We start from the raw sequence: 20,420 nt of genomic DNA on the forward strand, positions 1-20,420 counted from the left end.
TAGTAGATTCAGTTTCAGACAGCGTGTGTGGCGAATTACGAGAGGCTCTTCAGTTGAGCATGCTGACACCTTCGGTTTCTTTTGCATTCATAGCCTATATTTTTGTTCACCTCCATCTTATTTTTAGTAGATTACAAATGCACATTGTCTCCAGTGAATCAGGATCTAACTTAAATGAGCATGTGGCAGAGAAAGTGACAGTCATGTGGTCGGCCCTGACTCGTGTCTGCAGGCTGCCAGGCAGTTTATAGCTTTCAACAAGCTCGGCCAATCAAAGACTGAGAGTAACCGGTTTGTTGGAAAGGCCGCTGCTGCTCATGATGCTTGTTTTTTCTGTGTGAGCGTGTGGTCCAAGAGTGTCTGTAATCTGGATTTTTTTAAGATGAGCAGTCAGAGGACGCTGAGTTGAATGAGGTTTTCGGCATGCTGCTGTTCATGACGAACACACTTTCACATTTCAGTGTCACTCAGTTGGTGGTGGTGAATGTGGAGCTTACTGTTTTGGTTTTGCTCATGTTCAGTCCAGCACTCGTTTCTTTCTTCTTCCTCTCTTTGTATGATGTGCACGGTAAAAGTCGAAAATAGGTTGGAAATAATACCCTTAATCAGACAAAAGCACCTCCATTGGAGATCTTACCACAATTGTCTGATTAGTGAAATAAAATAGTTTTTTCACCCAGTTTATATTCAACTTTCAATTTAATTCTATTTATAGAACACCAAGTCACACAAAACATATCTCACTTTTCATATCGAGCAGGTTTAGAGCAGAGTGAGAGAGAAGATGTGGACCGTGACACAACAAATGACCTCACTGGGGTCAGAGGTCCTTTTAAACTGCAATTGTCTCATTTATTATCTACAGGTTTGCTCGGCTGGATTAGTGTGGTATTTACTGAGTGGCAATAAACTGACACATATTAACACCCACTTTATTTGCTCTACAACCTTTGTGTTCTCCTGATCTTTGCTCTTCTCTATCACCTCGGGCAGACCGTTAACACCAAAAGTTGACTTGGCCTGTGAGCCGGTGAGGGCACATAGATGTGTGAATCTCTTTACTGAAGCTGTCATTTGATGATGTGCAGTACATCAGAGATGATTCACACCTGCTCCACATTCAGATTGTAGACTGTTGAGTTAGTTTGAAACCCACTTTTGACGCTTAAAAATTATTCAACCGGACGCCCTAGAGCAGTGGTTCTTTAATTTTTTCTGGCATGCCCCCCCCTGCAGTGACTGTATGTCCCCCACTTTGAGTGCCACTGCCTTAGAGTGTCATATCGTGGCATATATGTGTTTAAGATATAAGCATACACACACACACGCGATGACTTACCCAGCGACTTTCTCTTCAGGATGTCAGCGTCCAGTCGGTCTTTCCAGAGGGAAGGCAAAGGTTTGCTACTACAGTGGCTGGTACTACTGCCAGAGCTGCCATCAGGACAACTCCTTCCTCATCCCAGCACGCCTGCTGCACAACTGGGACACCAGCAAGCACAAGGTGGGACAGCAAACACACAGCTCCATGAAAATGCCTACTTACTGTACCAGCTTTGAAAACACACGTGCTGTTATAGAGCATCTGTTTGATTTATCGCCAAGTAAATAAGTTTTTTTTTTTTTTTTCATGTGGTCCTCAACTTGTTCACTTTTTACCATTTCTCCTCAGTCTAGGTCACAATTTATTAAGTCTTATTCTCTTCAAATAAAGGTGTTAAAATCGAGGTTAAATCGTTTCAGTTTCAATAAAGAGTGATGTGAGTTCATTTCAACAAGTTTCTTGAGTGAATCACCGAAAGAATCTTCTGTTTACTTTACGGCTGTGTGAAAAAATGCAGCCCTCTCGTTTACTTGAATGGAGCCTGTCTGGCAATGCAGAGGGCCGCAGCAAACAAGGGTAAACACACGTGATTCAGCAAAGCGCCGTGGTAGCAAGTCAAATACATGTAAGCACACCTAACAGGAATGACGTATTTCTGCTTTTTACCTGGTGATTAGCTTAGCATAAGGCTCTGCATCATCCCTTACAATCATGGGACGCAGATCTTTGTGAGTATCATCCCTTAGATATCTGCTGTCCTCGGTGCAGTGGTCCTCAAGTCTGATGTGCTCCTCAGGTGTCTAAACAGGCCAAGGAGTTCCTGGAGTTTGTGTACGAGGAGCCCCTGCTGGACGTCCAGCAGCTCAACCCTTGTCTGTATGAGCACTGTGAGGCTCTCAGCACCGTGCTGCGTCTCCGCCAGCAGCTGCAGTCACTGCGGGCCTACCTGTTCAGCTGCCGAGCAACCGTTGCGGAGGACCTCAGACGAAGGTAGGTCAGCGGCGAGCATCTGTTGTGTATTTCTGTACTGTGGAACTTTATTTATAAAGTGCCTGTTAATTTAGAGCACAGTTTCCCAACCTCTTCTGGCTCGTGACCCCATAAAAAGAAACCCTGTCTACTTGCAAACAAGGAGATAAGCAAGGAGGTATTCTTGTTATTATTTTGTATACACAGCTAGTATTTTCATGCTTAAAATTAGCCACCTGTGTCATCAGAGTCACTGTGAATGGTATGAATCTGTGGATGGCTGGACACTTGATCACACAGACTGTTCACATCTCCCCGTGTGATCCGCGTACGTGTGTTTACACGTGTGTTTCTGAGTGCATGCATGTATGTCGTCATAACTTTTATCCGCATGCATGCCTGTGTGTGTGCTGTATATGCTGTATATACATATAGAATGTTCGCCTGTGTGTATATGTTCATGTGTGATGGTCGGGGGTGGGGGGTGACTGTTTATCTGAGTGGGGTCCCGCACTGAAAGCCTTGTCTGTGAGCTGATTGATGCTCCTTGCCCCAGTCCAGGTCACTAATACACTCGGATCCAAGCGGCCACGTTGAAAGGAGAATCATCTACCTCGGCAGACTGACTGGATGATTTGAAAAAGCAAACATATTTCACTTACCAGTAACCATGTGTAGCCATTTTTATTCTTAGTAAGAACATAGCTCCAAATTTAAGTGTTAACAATGAGGTCTGCGTCTGAGCCAGAGGAACAAGAACATCGTTTCTGCAAAGAAACTAATTCTGGTTAATTCTTTTCCAATTTGCTTTTTGAACGCTAACACAGACGCTCCATATGCTAGTGTGTGTATGGGAGTATGCAGAGTGAGGCAAATATGTCTGTGTATACTATGATTCAGGTCAAAGATCATCACATCATAACTCTCCCCGTGTTTCCTGTCACCCTCCTCTGTTACAGTAGAAGGAGGCAAAAATGCCACAAAGTCTTAAAATGATATGAGAAGCTGAAGCTTCCTGCTGATTTTGGATTTCCCTGAGCCATGTTTTCTGTTTATGGAAAATGAGAGTTTGGAAAACTACAGATGCAGAATGACACACACTGATTGTCAATGAATATCAGATGCTTAAACTGTAAAGTCTGATTTGTATGTTTCATAACCGCTTTGTTCTTCTTCAGTTTTATTCCACTATTAAAATGTCTTTTCTTGGGTTTTGCCACATAGCTTCAAACCAAAACTGCTGCTATTTTTTATCAGCCTTACAAAAAAAAAAAAAAAAAGGAATATCATTGGATCTCTGTTGGAACACAGAGACAAGCAGCATCATGGAGTTGTGTGTTTACTTCTGTCCCATTAGCTAGTGCCGGCTAGTGCCCCACCACTTCCAAACACTGCAGGATTGATGAGGGCCATGGCGCTAAAATCTTCCCCTAGTCATCAGTCTCCTTCAGGGAGGATCTGAAGAGAGCTGTCTGTTGCATACAGGCAGAGAGCCACGGATACACAGCTGAACACACAACCACACGAGGCATTAAAGGCTGGAAGTTAGAGAGCACTGTATCTCTGTCCCTATGCAGCAGCTGTCAAACACCATGTTGCAAAGGAATCTTTGACCTGCTTAACGTGCAGAGTAAAACCAGTTTATGATTTTACTATCAAAGTTCAGCCAAGGTGTGAATTGACCCCAGAAAATAAAACTCAGAGGTGACTGTGTTTATGGCTAATGAGGCTGTCCTGAGGTGTTGTTTTCAGTGTTGAAACGTCAGTGACCAACTTTTCAGTGTTTCCAGCGGACTTGTTTTGGTCAAAGTGAACTCTGTTAAAGAGATCTTGAGTATGCACCTGACTACATACATGCTAAATTATTTGCTGTTGATGTTTGGGTGTTATTTGCAGGTTGTTGTTGTTGAGGTTGATTGTAGCAGATGGCTAGATCTTTATTAGTGTTTTCCAAGGTGAACAACTCCAGTTCCAAAAATGTTGGGATGCAACAGACTTTCCCAGTCTTTTGTTGCTCCTGTCCCAGCTTGTTTGAGACATGTTGCTGGCATCAAATTCAGAAGATTTGTACCATTTGCAGTTGAGATAGTGTCAAAAAGGATCGGCAAATTCTCTCATTCTGGAAGTTGTGATGTAGCTTTTGTTTGTGAGAGCTGTTCAGCAGTCAGTGGTCAGAACTTGTCTGCACTGGCTAGCTTGCTCATCCTTCTCCTCCTCCTCAAAGTGTTTTTCCAATGCATTTAGTCACAGAAGCTCTCGATGGCATAATGGACTTTAGCTCAAAGTACCGAACCAGCTCTTTGAATTCCTCGCCTTTGACCATGCTAACTGGGTGCGTATGGGTCTGAATCACATGGCACACTGGGGGTGGGCAATATGGCCACATTTTCTGTCATGGTACATGTAATTCTCTATCACATTAATGGTATATATCATGGCACAGTAATTGTTATGTCAATTTAATGAAGAGATGGCTTAAAATAACCATACCAGAGCACAATTAAACACATTTAACTGTTTAATTGACTTCCATACAAACAACTGCTGCCTCACGTGAGATAACACATGAAAAACGCCGAAAATAAAAGACTCAAAACAGTAAAACTAGCTTTCTTTCAAAATAGAAGCTTTAAGGTTCCAAATGAGACCAACACAGATGCAACAGAGGTGCATTATCATTTTTATGGTAAGCGGCCCTGCTGCCCAAATCACATGACCTTGCCAGGCAGCTGGATCGCTACACCCTGAATATAGCAGAGACACTGAAGCTGTTCGCAGAAGAACTCTTGACAGTGTCGGCAGAATCAGGTCTGGGCATTGTCCTGAGTTGTCCTTTCACACGTGTCAGATGCGTTCTCACTCACTGGAAAGACTCCATGAATGAGTGGAAAGCAATATACAATCAAGCAGAAAAGACTAGGAAGCAGCTACACTCAGTGTCAACAACACGTCCACTCACCTGCAGACACTGAGTGACGGTGTGTAAATACTGCTCAAAGGACAGCTCCCACAGTATAAACTGTATTATAAAATCTGTACTGGTGGACACATTTCTACCATTGTACGATATTACTGTCACACCGCCCAACCGTACACCAAACCAGATGGATGATCCATGGTGCTCATAGGTCCTAAGTCTTTATAGTCTTTGTGAGGCTGTTCAAGGTGTTTGGCAGTGTGCCTCAGGTGGTTACTTGTGTTTATTAGGTGGTTGGGGTAGTGGTAGCAGTAGGTGTGGTTGTATCCACCTCATATATTTGAATGAGAGCTGACAAATCATTAAAATGTTAACACCACAAACTTACCGCATTCAAAAAGTGTTATCAACACTTGGTGACAACGTGTCAACATAAATCAAACGTTATAAGTTTGACAAAGATAAGATTTATTGCGGAGATATTGTTTTGGTTTGCCTTGGATTGTAATGTGTTTGTCTACACCCTGCACACACACACACACACACACACACACATATTTGCAGGACTTCATACATCTCTCTCCCTCCTTCAGTACACGATCAGATTCACTGAGTGATAACAGAACTTCAGTGGAAGGTGTGTCAGCTTGACTGGAAAGAGCACAGAGGATAATGAATTAGTGTGCAATTAAATGCTGTCAGCTCTCACAGATGGTGTTGGCGTACATGCGTGGATCTGACTATCTTCTGTTTGTAATCTAATCCCAAAATATGTTGGTTCTCAAGCACCTTTGTCAATATCAGCACACATTTAAAGGATGTGTTCATCTGGGCACAATCAATCAATGCCCAGTGCCAGTGTGACTACACGGTCAAAGAGGGGCCTGTGTGTTTGATTACTGGAGGCGTGTGTGTGTGTGTGTGTGTGTGTGTGTGTGTGTGTGTGTGTGTGTGTGTCTGTGTGTGTGTAGGGTGTTATGAATGCTGATGTGGTAACCATTGGTAACATACAAACAGAGTAGTTTATCAGTGGTGCTTATCACCATGAGGTGCCTGGTTCGCACACACACACACATATGAATACACACACGCACACACACAATTCTTGTGTTTTGGTGACACTCATCACAGCTTAGACAGGATTTAACATGGTGCCATCCATCTTAGTGGTCTGAGAGGAACCCAGACACACACGCACACACATTTATATATATATATATATACACATGAACACTATATATGTACATATACTGTATTCTCTCTCTGTCTCTCGCTCTCTCTCTCTCTCTCTCTCTCTCTCTCCCTCCATATAGGCAGTGGAATGCTGCTGATTCTAGGTTAATATCACTACATTGTCTCGCAGCAGGTACTGAAAGGCTGCTAGTTAAACATTAAATCAGTGTAAAGCTCATATTCAACTACACCATGTTCCATATTTATGTTTGCAAGACTGAGATGTTTATTTAAGAACTGGTCTGTGTGTGGGTATTATCAGCCAGTTTCACTTACAATGCAAAAAAAAAATTCAGCTCCAACTTGCATTCAGTTTGTGTGTAATCAGATACATCATTAGCTACCTGAAGAACAAATCAACACCAGTCTACCCAGTGACACACAGGTACGCAGTGGCTGTCTCAGGCTCCCCAAAAACTGTTTTTTATGAAGAGTCATTATTTAGTACCCCCCATACTGAGTACTGTGCATGGAGAAAGCTTACAATAAAACCTAAGTAATTATACCTTGACCATTATTATTGTCAAAGCAAGCTGAGAATAGTGTTTTTTGTTTTGACTGAAGGTGCAGGATGATGAACTTTTGATGAAATCGGTCGGTTATGACTGGCCTTAACTGCCAAACCAGTCTTTTTCTTTAGTTTTTTCTTTTGTGTGTGTGCGTGTGTGTGTTGGAGTATCTCATCAGCATCTCATTGCTGATTGGTCACACACATGATCTGCTTCAGAGAATGATGTATTGAAACCTTTGCTTGTCTTTTCACAGGATCTTCCCCAGGGAATACCTGTTACAGCACATTCACCTGTACTCCATGGCTGACCTGCAGCAGGTACACGCACACACACACGCACACACACACACACACACACACACACACACACACACACACACGCATTGATTTACAATAAAGTATATGTCTTCAGTTCAGTTACATTTCAATGCTACATCAGCTAACAGCGCCCAGAATCCTGCTCTATTCAGTCTATTGAATACTATTAATGATAATTCCCTTTTCTTCAATAAATCATCTAGAAATATGAGCATTGCTACAGTGTTTGACAGCTGCTAAGCTAATATCTTAGCCCATTTAGCTAACTAGCAAGGAACCATTGTTGTCAAGAAACTGTTGAAAACACATCAGTGAGGTACACTGCTGTGCTGGGTGTTCCTTCATTACCATGAACATGGTAACATTTTTCATCCATGTTGCCCTAAATGCTCACTAGTGCGCCAAATATGTATTAATCCACTACTGAAAATTTAATGTAACATTTCCTGAAAACTACAATGACAGTTGATTTGGTAAATTATGAATCCATTTTTTGAAAATGAAGCTTTATATTTGTGACTTCTTGTTAAAGATTTACAGTTCACTAAACTAAAAGGCTTGGAGCTGAAAGCCACAGACAGACTAGAGAAGAAAATATTGGGAGACATTGTTGGATTTGGTCTTTTTGTTGGATTTGCTGGCAACAGGAAAAACATTGGATAATACTCACCTTCTTTAACCTCTCCTTTGTGTCTTTGGCAAGTGTCCATGTCGTAACAGTAGTAAGAGAGGGTAATACCCTGTAATAGCACTATGTACAACAGGATCAGCTCTTTCAAATGTCCTAAAGACAATGGTTTCTGTGGAAAGAATTCATATCTGGCCTTGTGGAAACCTTTAACTCTGCCTCGTCCATTGTTTTCCAAGATCAATACACCTCGTTGGGATGAGCAGATTTGATCAAATTGCGAATTGTTATATCTCTATTCGTGTGCCCTCTGTTAACAGCAGTTATGACGAGAATTTACCGAGCTGAATTTAAATGTTCACTTTCATATGAAGCAGATCAAAAAAAGGACACACACCCTGGTTTTGCAGCGCTCCAGTATCTAGTCGTTGAACTGAGTTGGGGGTCAGAGGAAAGCGACCGCAAATGACTGAAAAGTTCTTTTGTTTGTCATTATGTCCATTATGTTGTACCCTGCCCCATTTTTTTTCAACCCCCCCCACCCCCTCTGACTCAGAGCTCAGCCACAGACTCTCACGGTGAAAGAGGTTGGACCCCCTCCTCCACTCCCACACTCTGTGTCTCTCTGCTTCACTAATTGGTCACATTCAGAATCAACAGGCAGAAAAACAAAGCGTGACATCCCTCCATTCTTCCCAACATCCCCTTGGCCTCACACACGCTCAGTGTGTTACGTGTGTGTGTGTGTGTGTGTGTGTGTGTGTGTGTGTGTGTGTTCTTCACTCTCACTCCCTGCTAAACTCTGCGATTGAATCATAAATCTCAAACTGGTGATTTAGTCCTAATTTTAACAATAGGTGTCTTCGTTGGAGTCTGCACGGCTGCCTCTTCTCTCTCCCTCACCCTCTAACCTCCCCCTCTCTCCTCCCCGCCTCTCGGAGATTCTTGAGCGCCGTGCCTCTTAATTGGTTTTCCATATTAACAAGCTTGTTTCTTTTGATTCACCTCCTGAATAAAATGACGCTCTTAATCAACATGGCTTTTTTTGTTCCAGCCCAGAGGTCAGTGAAGGCTAAGCTACACTGGCTAAATCCTGAACCACACTAGTCTATTCACCCCCCGACAAATAGCCTCCACCCATATCCCCTGTTAAGAACCAGTTCATTTGGAGAAAACATATGTGTTTGTCTAAGGACACTCTGCCCTTTTCCTCTGCTGGTTTTAAGGATTGTTTCGAGGGTTTTAGGAGTGTGTGTGTGTGTGTGTGTGTGTGTGTGTGTGTGTGTGTGTGTGTGTGTGTGTGTGTGTGTGTGTGTGTGTGTGTGTGTGTGTGTGTGTGTGGAGGCTTCCCACAGTGACACCCTGGCATTCCCTCTATGCCAGGCATGCCTCTCCACTCACACTTGTGCAGACACACAGAGGCCTCTTAAGTAAATGTTGAAAGTTCTCAGAAAGATTTCCAGTTTATTCTCCTGGCTTTGAGTTTACGTGGAGGCTTTTTCCAGCAAATGCACAACACTCAGTTCAGTGATAAGGACAAGATGAAAAAAATTAGCATCATGTGGAAATTGGGCAACATATACTAATAGGTTAGATGATAAGAGATTCAAATGTTTAGAGATAAAACGACGTACACCCTTGATGCTAGAAACAGGATTATGCTTCACCTACATTCACGCATTGAGGGCTTACACTGCATCAACAACATCTGCGTAGGTTCGGAGGCTAAGCCATGGCAAGAACTGTGACTGTTGAGTTTCTCCTGCTTATGTTTTCTCCTGCATGTATCTGATGCTGGTCGAGATTATTGAGGGTGAAGACAAAATGAAGCAAGCTTGTTTACACTAACGCACATCTGGCAAAACCATTTCCACTGCAAACCGACTGCCCACTCCCGTTAACCCTTTGCGTCAACCGTAAATCCGGCTTTAGTTCACCCCAAAAACACCTGTCAGTTAGAGCTACGCCCATCAGATCAGCTGTTTCAGTGTCAGTGTATGTGTTAGCCAATTAGGCACGGTAATTTAGGAAGAATGTCACCATTGCAGAGTTTGCCCACGAGAGAACACTGATAAGTAAATGACTTAATGGACATTTTTGATGGATTAGTTTGGGTATTTTCCAGCTAACCTCAGGCATGTTCATTAACCATCTTACACGTCAATTTTACTCCAGAAGCTCGATGAGAAGCTTTTTTTTTAATGCAAGCATTTCAGGTTTGGGTTAAAAAGTATTGATCTTGTGTTTCATATTTGCACCAAATTTCCCAGGTTTTAGGCCAACATGACGGCACTGCGGAGTTATGCTGTTTATATCATGGTATATTTAACTTGCGGGCTTATTCTCACACCTCAGTCATGGAGTAGAGAGTCATCAGGTCAACCTGTCTATCAAAGGAAGGGGAATATAAGTCTTTACAGTAGTCTATATAAAGCAACGCTGTACTTGTCATCATTGTACACTTGCATAGAACACTAAATGTGTCTTATAACATTGAAAAACTCTGTTTTCCAGCGTTCTTCTGGACTTAACTACCCAGGATTCAAGACTGATAGCTGTGCTTCATTACTGCACCTCTTGCACATAGTTTAATTGTTTTAAATTACATTTTATGGCTGTTAATGTGGCAAAAAGTTCACAATTTAATTAACTGTTCCATCTCACCCCCTTCATTATTGGAAACAGCGTCCAGGTTTAGCGCTACTCCTCTGTTTGAATTTTGCATCAGGCTTTTAATATGAAGTGTTTGCTTTTCATTTATTGCTTGTCGTAGACACATGTTTAAAGTTTGTTAGAAGACAACTTTCTGCAGTGAACACCGTCTCATCTGGTAGGTTACTGCAAACTTTAGGGAAGCCCCCGATAAGACGGACACCACCGTGCATCCACTGACAACCAACATACATCAAGTTGTGTGTGTGAGTGTGTGAGAGAGACACAGAGGAGAGGGTGTTATCCAAACAGAGCTCACCCTGGTCTTTCCAGCCATGCAGTCCCAGCTGGCTTTCTAGTTCCTCTATGGAGCTGTGGAAGTCTGTGTGTGTGTGTGTGTGTGTGTGTGTGTGTGTGTGTGTGTGTGTGTGTGTGTGTGTGTGAGAGAGAGAGAGAGAGAGAGAGAGAGAGAGAAAGAGAGAGAGAGAGAGAGGGCAGGCGAACGGCTGTTAAACAGCAGTTTTGGGGGATTAGGAGGTTTTGGAGCACAAAGACTCTGCGTGGAGCAGAGAGAGAGGTCGAACTGGAGGGGGAGGAGTTTGAGAGGACGGACGGAGGGAGAGGAGGTGAAGTGTGTGTGTGTGTGTGTGTGTTGGAAGTTTGGAGGGAAAGAGAGTAAAGCATGTGAATACATCTGGAGGGTTTGTCCTGTCGGCTGCACTACAATCATATGCTGAATTTGGTCCAGTGAATATGTTATAAATACACTTTCAAATAAGTTTTCACCTTTGCTCTGTTTGCAACTTCCACCGTGTTTTGATCTCGGTTGTGATACCGCTGCTGCTTCTGCTGTCATTTTGCACATCCTTTAAGGTTGGAATCCATGGCGTTATTAATAAAATAGTCTGTTTTCAGAAGTTACTGGGATTGGTTCGGCCTCAATGCTCAGGTTAGCATCTCAGACTGACAGTACCAGTTACTGTAAGTCTGCGTTGCACCCACATCAGAGTTTTCAGCCCTTTCCAGTCAAGCAGTTCCAGGAACTGTTGAACCACAGGGGCTAAACTCAAGAACGAAAAGGCCTTTTTGTGCATTCCTGTTTGTGCCTGTTTGTGCTTCCAACCCATCTGAAGAACCGTGAAGATTAGGGGAAAAAAAACCGTGGCAGAGTTTCACACACTGTTTTCACATTGTTGCCGGTCCAGGGTAAGGGTGTTCCGACCCCCCTCACAGGGAATCATTTTGCAGAATCCACATGACAGAAGGTGGTCTGACCTAGCTGATCCTGAATGGCCATCAGAGCACTGACAGGCCTGCAGGAGGCCCGGCTCCTGGCTGGCACTCAGGACAGCCATCAATATTTGGCTTCATTGTTGTTCTTGCTGGATGTGGGCGAGTGTTCAAATTGAAAGGGTTGAAGTTGGACGTTTCTGTCTGAATGATTGTCCCAGTGCGACCATGCTGGCCAGTGCTGCTTTGGTGTAGCTAATAAAATGGTCACTGGATATTTACAGCAAGCAGTGGCAGCAGGGACGTGGGAGTTATAAGAAAATGGAGGAAAAGATTTGGGAATTTAGAGAAACAACTGTGATAATATGAGTGGTAAATTAGTCTTTTTTTTTGAGTGATTCACCGCGCGTAAAGTCAGACTGCAGCCAGGCTTCATGCACACACAAGGAGTCGTTTTCTTTGTATTGCCCTGTCCCTCTCTAAGAATGTCCATTTACTTCTGTCACTCTGCATCCATCCATCTTTCTGTGCATCCCTCCTTCTTTCCCACCGTCCCTCCAGAGCACCAGTCAGCCACCAGAGCTGTGCTGCCAGTCGTTTGATTCTGCCCAGTCCAATTATAGAGGGCCTTAATTACTGAGCCTGTCAGCCTCCATCAGGAGAACCATTCGTCATGTGGACTGGGCTGGACCGGACTGAGCGGGGCTGCTTAGGCTTGGTGTGGGCTGTGTGGGCTGGGCACAGGGGGACACGTACAGCCCTGTGAAAAAGGATTTTGCCCCTTCCTTATGTCTTCTACTTTCTCATATTTGGGACGCTTAATTGTTTCAGGTGGAATAGAAAACAAAGCCGACTTGATTAAACACAACGTCATGACTTCCAGAAATAACAGCTGATTGTCACACAGGGCCAGGTGATGGATGATTTGAACTCTGATCATTGAACTGTATTTTGTGTTTAATTAGGTTTTCTCATATTCAGTGTTGTTTGTAGATCTGACTTAATTAAATGGGAGAAATATGCAAAAACAGAAAAAAATCAGGAAGGCGGCAAATATTTAAGTACTTTTTCAAGGCACTGCATACCTGTCTGTCTCTGTCAGTACCTGTCTGTCTGTCTGCTTGGAAATATTTATGACTATTGGGCTGAGCTTTTCCTCCATCACATACACACATAGAAGAAGCAACCAGCAAATTAGAAGAACCAATTGCTTCCTTAGTTAATCAATTCATGGTTTGGTCGATAAAATGGCAGAAAAATTTCCAAATCCGACATCTTCAAGTTGCTTGTTTTGTCTGACCAACAATCCAAAGTCGAATTTATTCAGTTTACTATCATAAAAGAAAAAAATATCTATTATCTATTAGCAAGGAGACGGTTAGCCTAGCTTAGCTAAACAACTGAAAACAGGGGGGAACAGCTAGCCTGGCTCTCTCCAGTTCAAAAATATATCTACCAGCATCTGTAAAGCAAACATAAAATGAATAATCAGTCAACACTGAAATGCTGAGTCAGACGAGTCCATAGATAATACATACAGGCACAGTGTGTTATTATAAAAGCCTTCGGTGTCGGCCGTTCATCTCACTGTAAAGGCTAACAGGCTTTGGCTCTGGTGTATGATTTACTGTAAACAGGATCCATAAACCTCAGTGTGATATGTTTCCTCTGTGTGTGGTTTCTTCCTCCTCTCTCCATCTCATCTCCTCTTCTTCTCCTCTCATCCTCGTCGTGTAACAAACAGCATGAAGGAGGTTATAATTGGGAGGTCCGGAGCTCTGCCAGGTGGAACCACTTGTATCTGAATGCAGGCTCTCGCTCTCTCTCAAGATCTCTCTTGTATATTGTATCTCTACCACTCCTTCTCTTACTTTCTGCTCTGTTTTTCTCGGCTACCTTCTCCCTCTCTGTCTCACACGCACGCTTTCATTGAGCTTTATTAACATGATGCCACACAGCTTTGTCACCATATTGAGTTTTTATTTCTGTGAGATTCCACCCAGCTTTTCTTCTCACTGACTGCTGTGCTCTGTGAGTCATCCACCGTCTATTCACTACAGTACAACTCCAGACCCCCGCCGCCAAGCCCCTCCTCGGTTCTTAAAGGAACTTGCCAAGCGTTGCCATTAAAAGGCGTTCACCTCATTTACTGTCTTCCTCCTTCCTTCCTTCAGTTTCCTCTCCTTCCGTCTTGCCTCCGGGCCAAAGGGGATTCTCCTTTCTTGTACTCATTTTAAACTAAAATAAGGTTATCCTGTAAAAAAAAAAACATTTCAACTGATCTCAAAACCCTCCAGGATGTCCTGCAGTTTCAGAATAACTTCAGATATTTTGCAAACGTTGCCTCAAATGAATCTGTTCACATCAGCTCTCCAAATTACCTTAAAGCATATCAAAAGTTGCCAGTGACCACTAGTTTTTACCCATATCTGGTGTCTCTAAATCTGAGTGCTGGATGCAGACGGCTTGCTTATTATAGATTTTGGCCACAAATGCTGCATGGGACATTTCCACCGGCAACATTTCTTTTGATTAACTTCTTTCTAGGTTAATATCAAACATTAATTATGTGCAGCTGAATATCATTGATCACCAAGTGCATGCTTTGACCCTGTCATGCACGCTTTACTACCTTTAATTACCTTTTGGCCACTGATTGTGTCTAATTCTACCTGTTACCGTAAGATGGGGCAGAACATTTTTGCAGCTGTAGGACCCATGTGGAGTTTAACCAGAGAGCTAATGTTGGTGTGAAGACGTGATTACTGTGGTTTTCACCCAGGCTGATCAAAATGTCACATTTGCATCAGCTGCTGTTGTCTCACATGTTTCGTCCTTTCTTCCGCTGCTCCTCTCTCCTCGCCCTCCAGGTCATTGATGGAAAGCTGGCTCCCTTCCTGTCCAAGGTGATCAAGTTTGCCAGCTCCCATGTTTTCAGCTGCAGCTTGTGTCGAGAGAAAGGCTTCATCTGTGAGCTCTGCCACAACGGACAGGTCATCTACCCCTTCCAGGAGAGTGCCACCAAGAGGTACACATCCTCCCATAACCTGAAATTGACTTAAGCTTGAATAAATCTGGGCTAGTCATCAATTCTCGGTGATCTGCACACTGCACTGAAAGCTCTTTGTGGAGGGTGAATGGTGATTGTTACTGATGTCATCAAAGGGCTGTTTGCGGCCTGATTGGCTTCATCCAAATTCTGAAAAAACATCCACCATTTTTGAACTTTGCTTCAGCGCTGTCGAGCCCTGCAGGTAGTTTTGATGTCTGTGTTTTAATATAGCTGTCTCTGAGATTTCTGCCTCCGCCCAGTAAAAAACAAGGTGAATGGAATTTCATTGTTGGAACTCACGGCATGGAAACATGACATTTTTATAACAAAATCAACAGCAATATCTCCTTGTGTAAGCAATGTTCTGGTTACTCAACATGCTGTGCAACAGTTTTCATCGGAGCTGCTTTTCTCTTGAAGGCTTCGACCCTGTGAAAGCAGACTACAGTGAGGTCTGTGGAGTATGCAGAGTACGGGGACGCTGAGCAGCATCAACTAAACGCCATTCACCTCTATTGTGTTTGAGTGGAGGCGGCAATCTGACAGACAGATATGTCAAAACCTGGACGCGTAGAAACAAAGTGTGTATTGACCTGGCACAAAGCAGAGAGATGAAATCTGTGTGTGAGGGAGTGCTCCCTGTCTGAACAGCAGAGCTGAACCTGCTGCTTGTTAGTGCCACTGGCTGGCATGAGAGCTGTGTGTGTGTGTGTGTGTGTGTGTGTGTGAGAGACATGGACAGTTAACACAGTCCAGAGTCTCGTCTCTGGAACTCAGAGTGACAGACAGCAGAGATAAGAGCTGATCAGGACTGATTCCTGGAAGACTCTGACTGTCACCCCTGACCCCAGAACAGCAGCGGAGGGAGCCGCTGACACAGTCTGGACTGTCACTCACACACGTACACACCTTGCTTGTCGAGTTGTGTTTTATGACTTGCGAAAGAAGTGCTAAGTGTTAACTGATAACAGCTGTGTCTACTGTACTCTCTGGAACTGAGCTGTAAAGATTCAGTGAGCAGAGCTGCACTGTTGACTTAGTCACTGAGACACCGAGCGGACAGGAAATGAGCAATAAAGCAAATGTACTGACTAGGTTAGTTGTTGGGGACATGGGGGCACAGATTAACTAAACCACGTCATGTGGAGGTCAAACTGAAGGTGAGCACACCTGCTGTGTTGGTAACAGTCCCTCATTGTGCAGGAAAACTGTGCGCGCAGCTACAATATGAAGCGTAGGTCAGCGTTGAAGCAGGAAGAGGGACCGTGAACTGATGGGGGTTCACAGCGAGCGGCGTGGGTCATAATGTGACTGTTAACCTTTGTTTAAGTTGCTTGTTGGCAGCCTGCCTGATTGTCTGACCGCTCACGTGTCTGAGCCCATCGCGGCACTTATGTTTTAGCAATGTCATTAGCTTGGTGAGTCATTACTACTGATAGAAACCTCCAAAGGAATTTGAATCTATTCCTCAAAAGTGTTGTTTTTGGAGCCGATAAATGAAACTTCCCTAAGCTCTGGAATCCAGCTGCAGTTCAAATGAGTCGTCCGTCCGTGCTGCAGACTCCTGCATGGAGCTCAGACAGCAGTGGAAATAACAGCTGACATGGATGATACATTATTATGAAATTAAAAGAGATGTTTGGGAGCTCTGGAGGGTTTAGAAAGAACTATGACGCACTCACACCAAGAGGGAAACACGACGACCGACCCCGTGTGCTCACCTCTGTGTTCCCAGGTGTGACGGCTGCGGCGCCGTATTCCACGCCGAGTGTCGACAGAAAGCTCAGCCGTGCCCTCGCTGCGTTCGCCGAGAACTCCACCACAAGAGGCCGTCCTCCTTCTGGTCACCTGACGACGACAGCCCCGGCTGCTTTCACCTGCCCTACCAAGACACCTGAGACACACACAGACGCACACGAACAGGAGGAATCAGGGTGCTGCCAGGCCGCCACGCTGGGCAGAGCGCCTGTTTTTCTGATTTGTGTGTGACTCCGGGACAGACTGTGGGACAGAGGACGAGCTCAGAGGTTTGTTTGTATGTGTGTGTACCTGCTGACTCACACACCTGAGCAAAGCCACCCTTTGTCCTAGTGTAAAGAGCAGGGAGACAACCAACAGAAGAACTGCTGCACCGGGCTTTACAGACTCTACCACTTACATATTTTATAGTCAGACATCTCACATCAAAGGCATCCTCCGCCATCTTCATCCCCTCACCACGTCACTCCCTTCACTTCTTATTCCAGGGGTTTAACGTGTCGAATCACAGCTGATCCACTGGAGAAATTCAAACAAACCTGTCGTGCTTACGTTTAGTCATGAAACGATTAGTCAACGCAGAGAAAACTGATGAACAATTTTGGCACCAAATTAATCATTTATTGAAAAAGTCAAAACATTTTGTGGTTTCAGTGTCTCAAATATGACGATTTGCTGCTTTTCTTTTGGTTTTGGACCAAAATGAGCAAAGTGAAAAAGCCAACTCGGCCTCTGGTGGCATGTTTTTTGTCTTTGTTTACAGACTAAATGACTAATTCAGATAAAACAATTAAATCTACATTTGAAAGAATCACTAGCTGCAGCAGAAGCATTTCAGTATGAACCTCTCGTACTGTCGCCTCGACAGGTGGCTGTAAATAGTTTGTAGTTTCCTTCTTTCCAGAGAAAAGCAGCTGCTGTCTGCTTGGATTCATGTCAGTTACAGTTGAGGTCTAGACTCTAAAGCTGCTGTTTGATGGCAAAAGCCGAGATCCTTCAAATAAAATATGACCACTTGATTTGTCCAACTCTGACCGCTGAAGCTCATATTAACTTCCGAAAAAAGGACATTTTGCATTTTGCACTGTGCATTGAATTTGCAACTACAGCACAATCCACTGTTTCACTGTGTCTGCATGCTCACTGTGCTCCAAACACACCATTATATTTGCCATCATATGGCAAAAATCACCTGTGGAAGGGACAAATCCAGGAATGCATTTCCTGTTTCGGTGTGAGCTCCAGGACACTCGCAGGTCCATTTAGATGATCAGGAGATAAACAGTGGAAATAGGAGTGATCTGATTGGCTGCCTTGCCGGATGACGCTGCTTTGAACCAGATTTTGTGAGGTGACCCTGTCGCCACTGAAGTCTGCTGCAAGTGACTGAATCCAAAGTGACCACAGCTGCTGCCGCTGGAGAGGAAACAAAATACAGATGTTTTACAGTCATAGTTTTCAGGGGGAGTGATTGAGATGTTTTACCAAATAATAATAAGAAGAAGAAGAATTGTAAGTGGTGGCTGTGATTGGAGGATAGATATCCCTCCATCCTTTCTCTTGTTCTTCTTTTCCCTTAAACTGACTCATTTAACTTGTAGATGTGGAATGAAAGCTGTTTTCCTGGTTTCACTCAATTTATCTGATTTCTGTCTGTGTGTCTGAACACATTTCTCCTCATCACTAACTGTAAAATAACAGGGGCAATAATATACTGTAACTTATTCTTTCATTGTTGCCTTTTCCCTCCTCTCTTCCTCTGTGATTCTACTTCCTGTTGTGCTTTATTCATGCAGAATCTATCAAACATGATAGCAGCTTTAGCTTTTAGTATCTCTATGCAACCTAGATGGCCTTTATAACCCACTGCTTTCATGTGAAAAGGTCTGGAAACACTTCAGTTGTCATGTTCTGAACGCAGCTGCATCAGCTGTGTTTCCATCCTGTTTCAAGGCAAATTTTACCGAAGTGTTGGGAAAAAATGAAGTCAGGTTTGTTTCGAGTGTCCAGCATCAAATCAACAAGGAAAACAGAAAATGATTCGAGATGGTGTGAAATTCTGTGGATTTTTGTGTCAGAATCAGTTTGTGTTTTTGACTTTGCTCTGGTTTGGTTTTATGATTTTGGTAAATATCCAAAACTATCGACGAGGCCAATCTAATATCCACAACAAGCTTGGAGAAAAAACAGGATTTTTGAGGCATCATTAAGTCGTGAATTGCAGCTTTAAAAATTTGATATACCAGATTTTCTAGTAACATGGATGGAAATGTAGCTGCTGTTTCTTCCTGCTTCAGGTTTTCTTTGAGAAACTTGAAGTCTCAGTGTGTCCAGACTGATTTAATTTTGATTTCAGTGTTAATTCCTCGCTCATCCGTCCACTCTCTCGTCTTCTTTCCGATTTTTTGAGCCATAAAAACATGAGAACTTTAAAGGGACTTCATGTGCGAATAAGCGGCTGTGATCAGCAGCTGACTGACAAACCTCATGAATATGTATTTTTGAGACAAGCAGAGATCAGACTGGCAGTTATTCATGTTTAAGGAGCATGTAGGAGACTGTAGACTGATACTAAATAACCTAGTGTAGTTTAACATATGGCAGGAAAAGTGCACTGATGTCAGCTGATTGCGTTTGTTTTGAAGCTCATACCTGCAGCAATGCCAGGTGATATTAAACGAAGTGTTTAAGTTATTGTTGATTGATTGTGCCTGCTGCATAAAAACCAGTGGAGGGGCTGTGAAGCCTTTGCTTGAAGTATTTTGGATTGTTGTTGTTTTTTTTATTTCTTTTTTTTTTCATTTGCTGTGTTTTTTTTTCAAACCCTGCTGTTGTGTACTCCAGAGCTCGGCCGGTTTCAGGGATCTTTTTTTTTTTTTTTTTTTTTTTTTAATGTTGTCACACAGATTAGAGCTCAGCACAGACAGCAGAGGGGCGTTCCACCTCAACAGTTTGGGACAAATAGCTCCTGTTGCTACAGTATATTATATTGTATATATACTAATTTGTGTGTGACCCCCTCCAGAGGAAGAACCTGCTGGGCTCTGCAGTTCACCTGGATGGAGCTGCAGCAGCTTGTGCATCTGATCACTTTAAAACTTGAATTCATTTCTTTGCTTGTTATATGCAGAGTGTTCGGTTTTTCATTCACGTGCAGCTTCATGTTTGGTTGACGACCTTTTTTTTTTGTTTTTACTGCCCATCCTGTGATTTTCCGTGTGAAGCATAAATATGAAGTGTATGTTCTGTTGGCAGCTGTGTTTCAGATGATTTGTGATTATGTTAGAGCAGGTGTGTGTGTGCGTGTGTGTGTGTGTGCGTGTAAATGTTCTTTATGTTGCAGGCACATCACAATCGTCGCAGTATGTTTTTACTTGACGTGTTTGGAGCAAAATATATTGTACAGTATTTAAGCAGAGTAACTGCACTGAAAGGATTCTCTCTTTTGCACTTTTTAAGTTATTTTTTTAACCATTGTTTGTTTTCATCGCAGCCAAACTCTTATGCAAGTACAGGAAGTTGAGTTTTTGATTTAATCAGCCCTTCCTCCTGTCTGGTTTTGTTCAGATTTGTCCGCTAGCCACTGATGCCAATAAAGACAAACTTCTTAATAGTGAGAGTGTTTGGATCCTGTGTGGAGAAATGTTCCTATTGTTTCACTGAGGACAAGTGGTTTCCTTTAACCTCTGCTGCTTTTATATTTGAAGTGTATTGTGAAAGTTTATATTAAGTAATATAGTCATTAAGATAGATACATGCAGTAGTTTTGCATTGGTGAGCTAACAGCTACAAATGGAAGCAGTGTCTGGTATTTTGCCATATTTTATT

General features: G+C 43.1%; 1 protein-coding gene across 1 annotated transcript in view; it reads left to right on the plus strand.

The window, feature by feature from the left end:
- Positions 1 to 20,209, plus strand: part of plekhm3 (pleckstrin homology domain containing, family M, member 3) — a 39,640-nt gene extending 19,431 nt beyond the window's left edge. Inside the window, exons 4-8 of the mRNA XM_076747503.1 lie at positions 1,359 to 1,504; positions 2,121 to 2,314; positions 7,209 to 7,272; positions 14,653 to 14,810; positions 16,570 to 20,209. Coding sequence (XP_076603618.1) covers positions 1,359 to 1,504; positions 2,121 to 2,314; positions 7,209 to 7,272; positions 14,653 to 14,810; positions 16,570 to 16,732 — 725 coding nt within the window. The 3' untranslated portion in view covers positions 16,733 to 20,209. The remainder of the gene's footprint in view (positions 1 to 1,358; positions 1,505 to 2,120; positions 2,315 to 7,208; positions 7,273 to 14,652; positions 14,811 to 16,569) is intronic.
- The last annotated feature ends 211 nt before the right edge of the window (positions 20,210 to 20,420 follow it).

The sequence above is a fragment of the Chaetodon auriga genome, chromosome 13 (assembly GCF_051107435.1).
Source record: "Chaetodon auriga isolate fChaAug3 chromosome 13, fChaAug3.hap1, whole genome shotgun sequence".
Taxonomy (NCBI): domain Eukaryota; kingdom Metazoa; phylum Chordata; class Actinopteri; order Chaetodontiformes; family Chaetodontidae; genus Chaetodon; species Chaetodon auriga.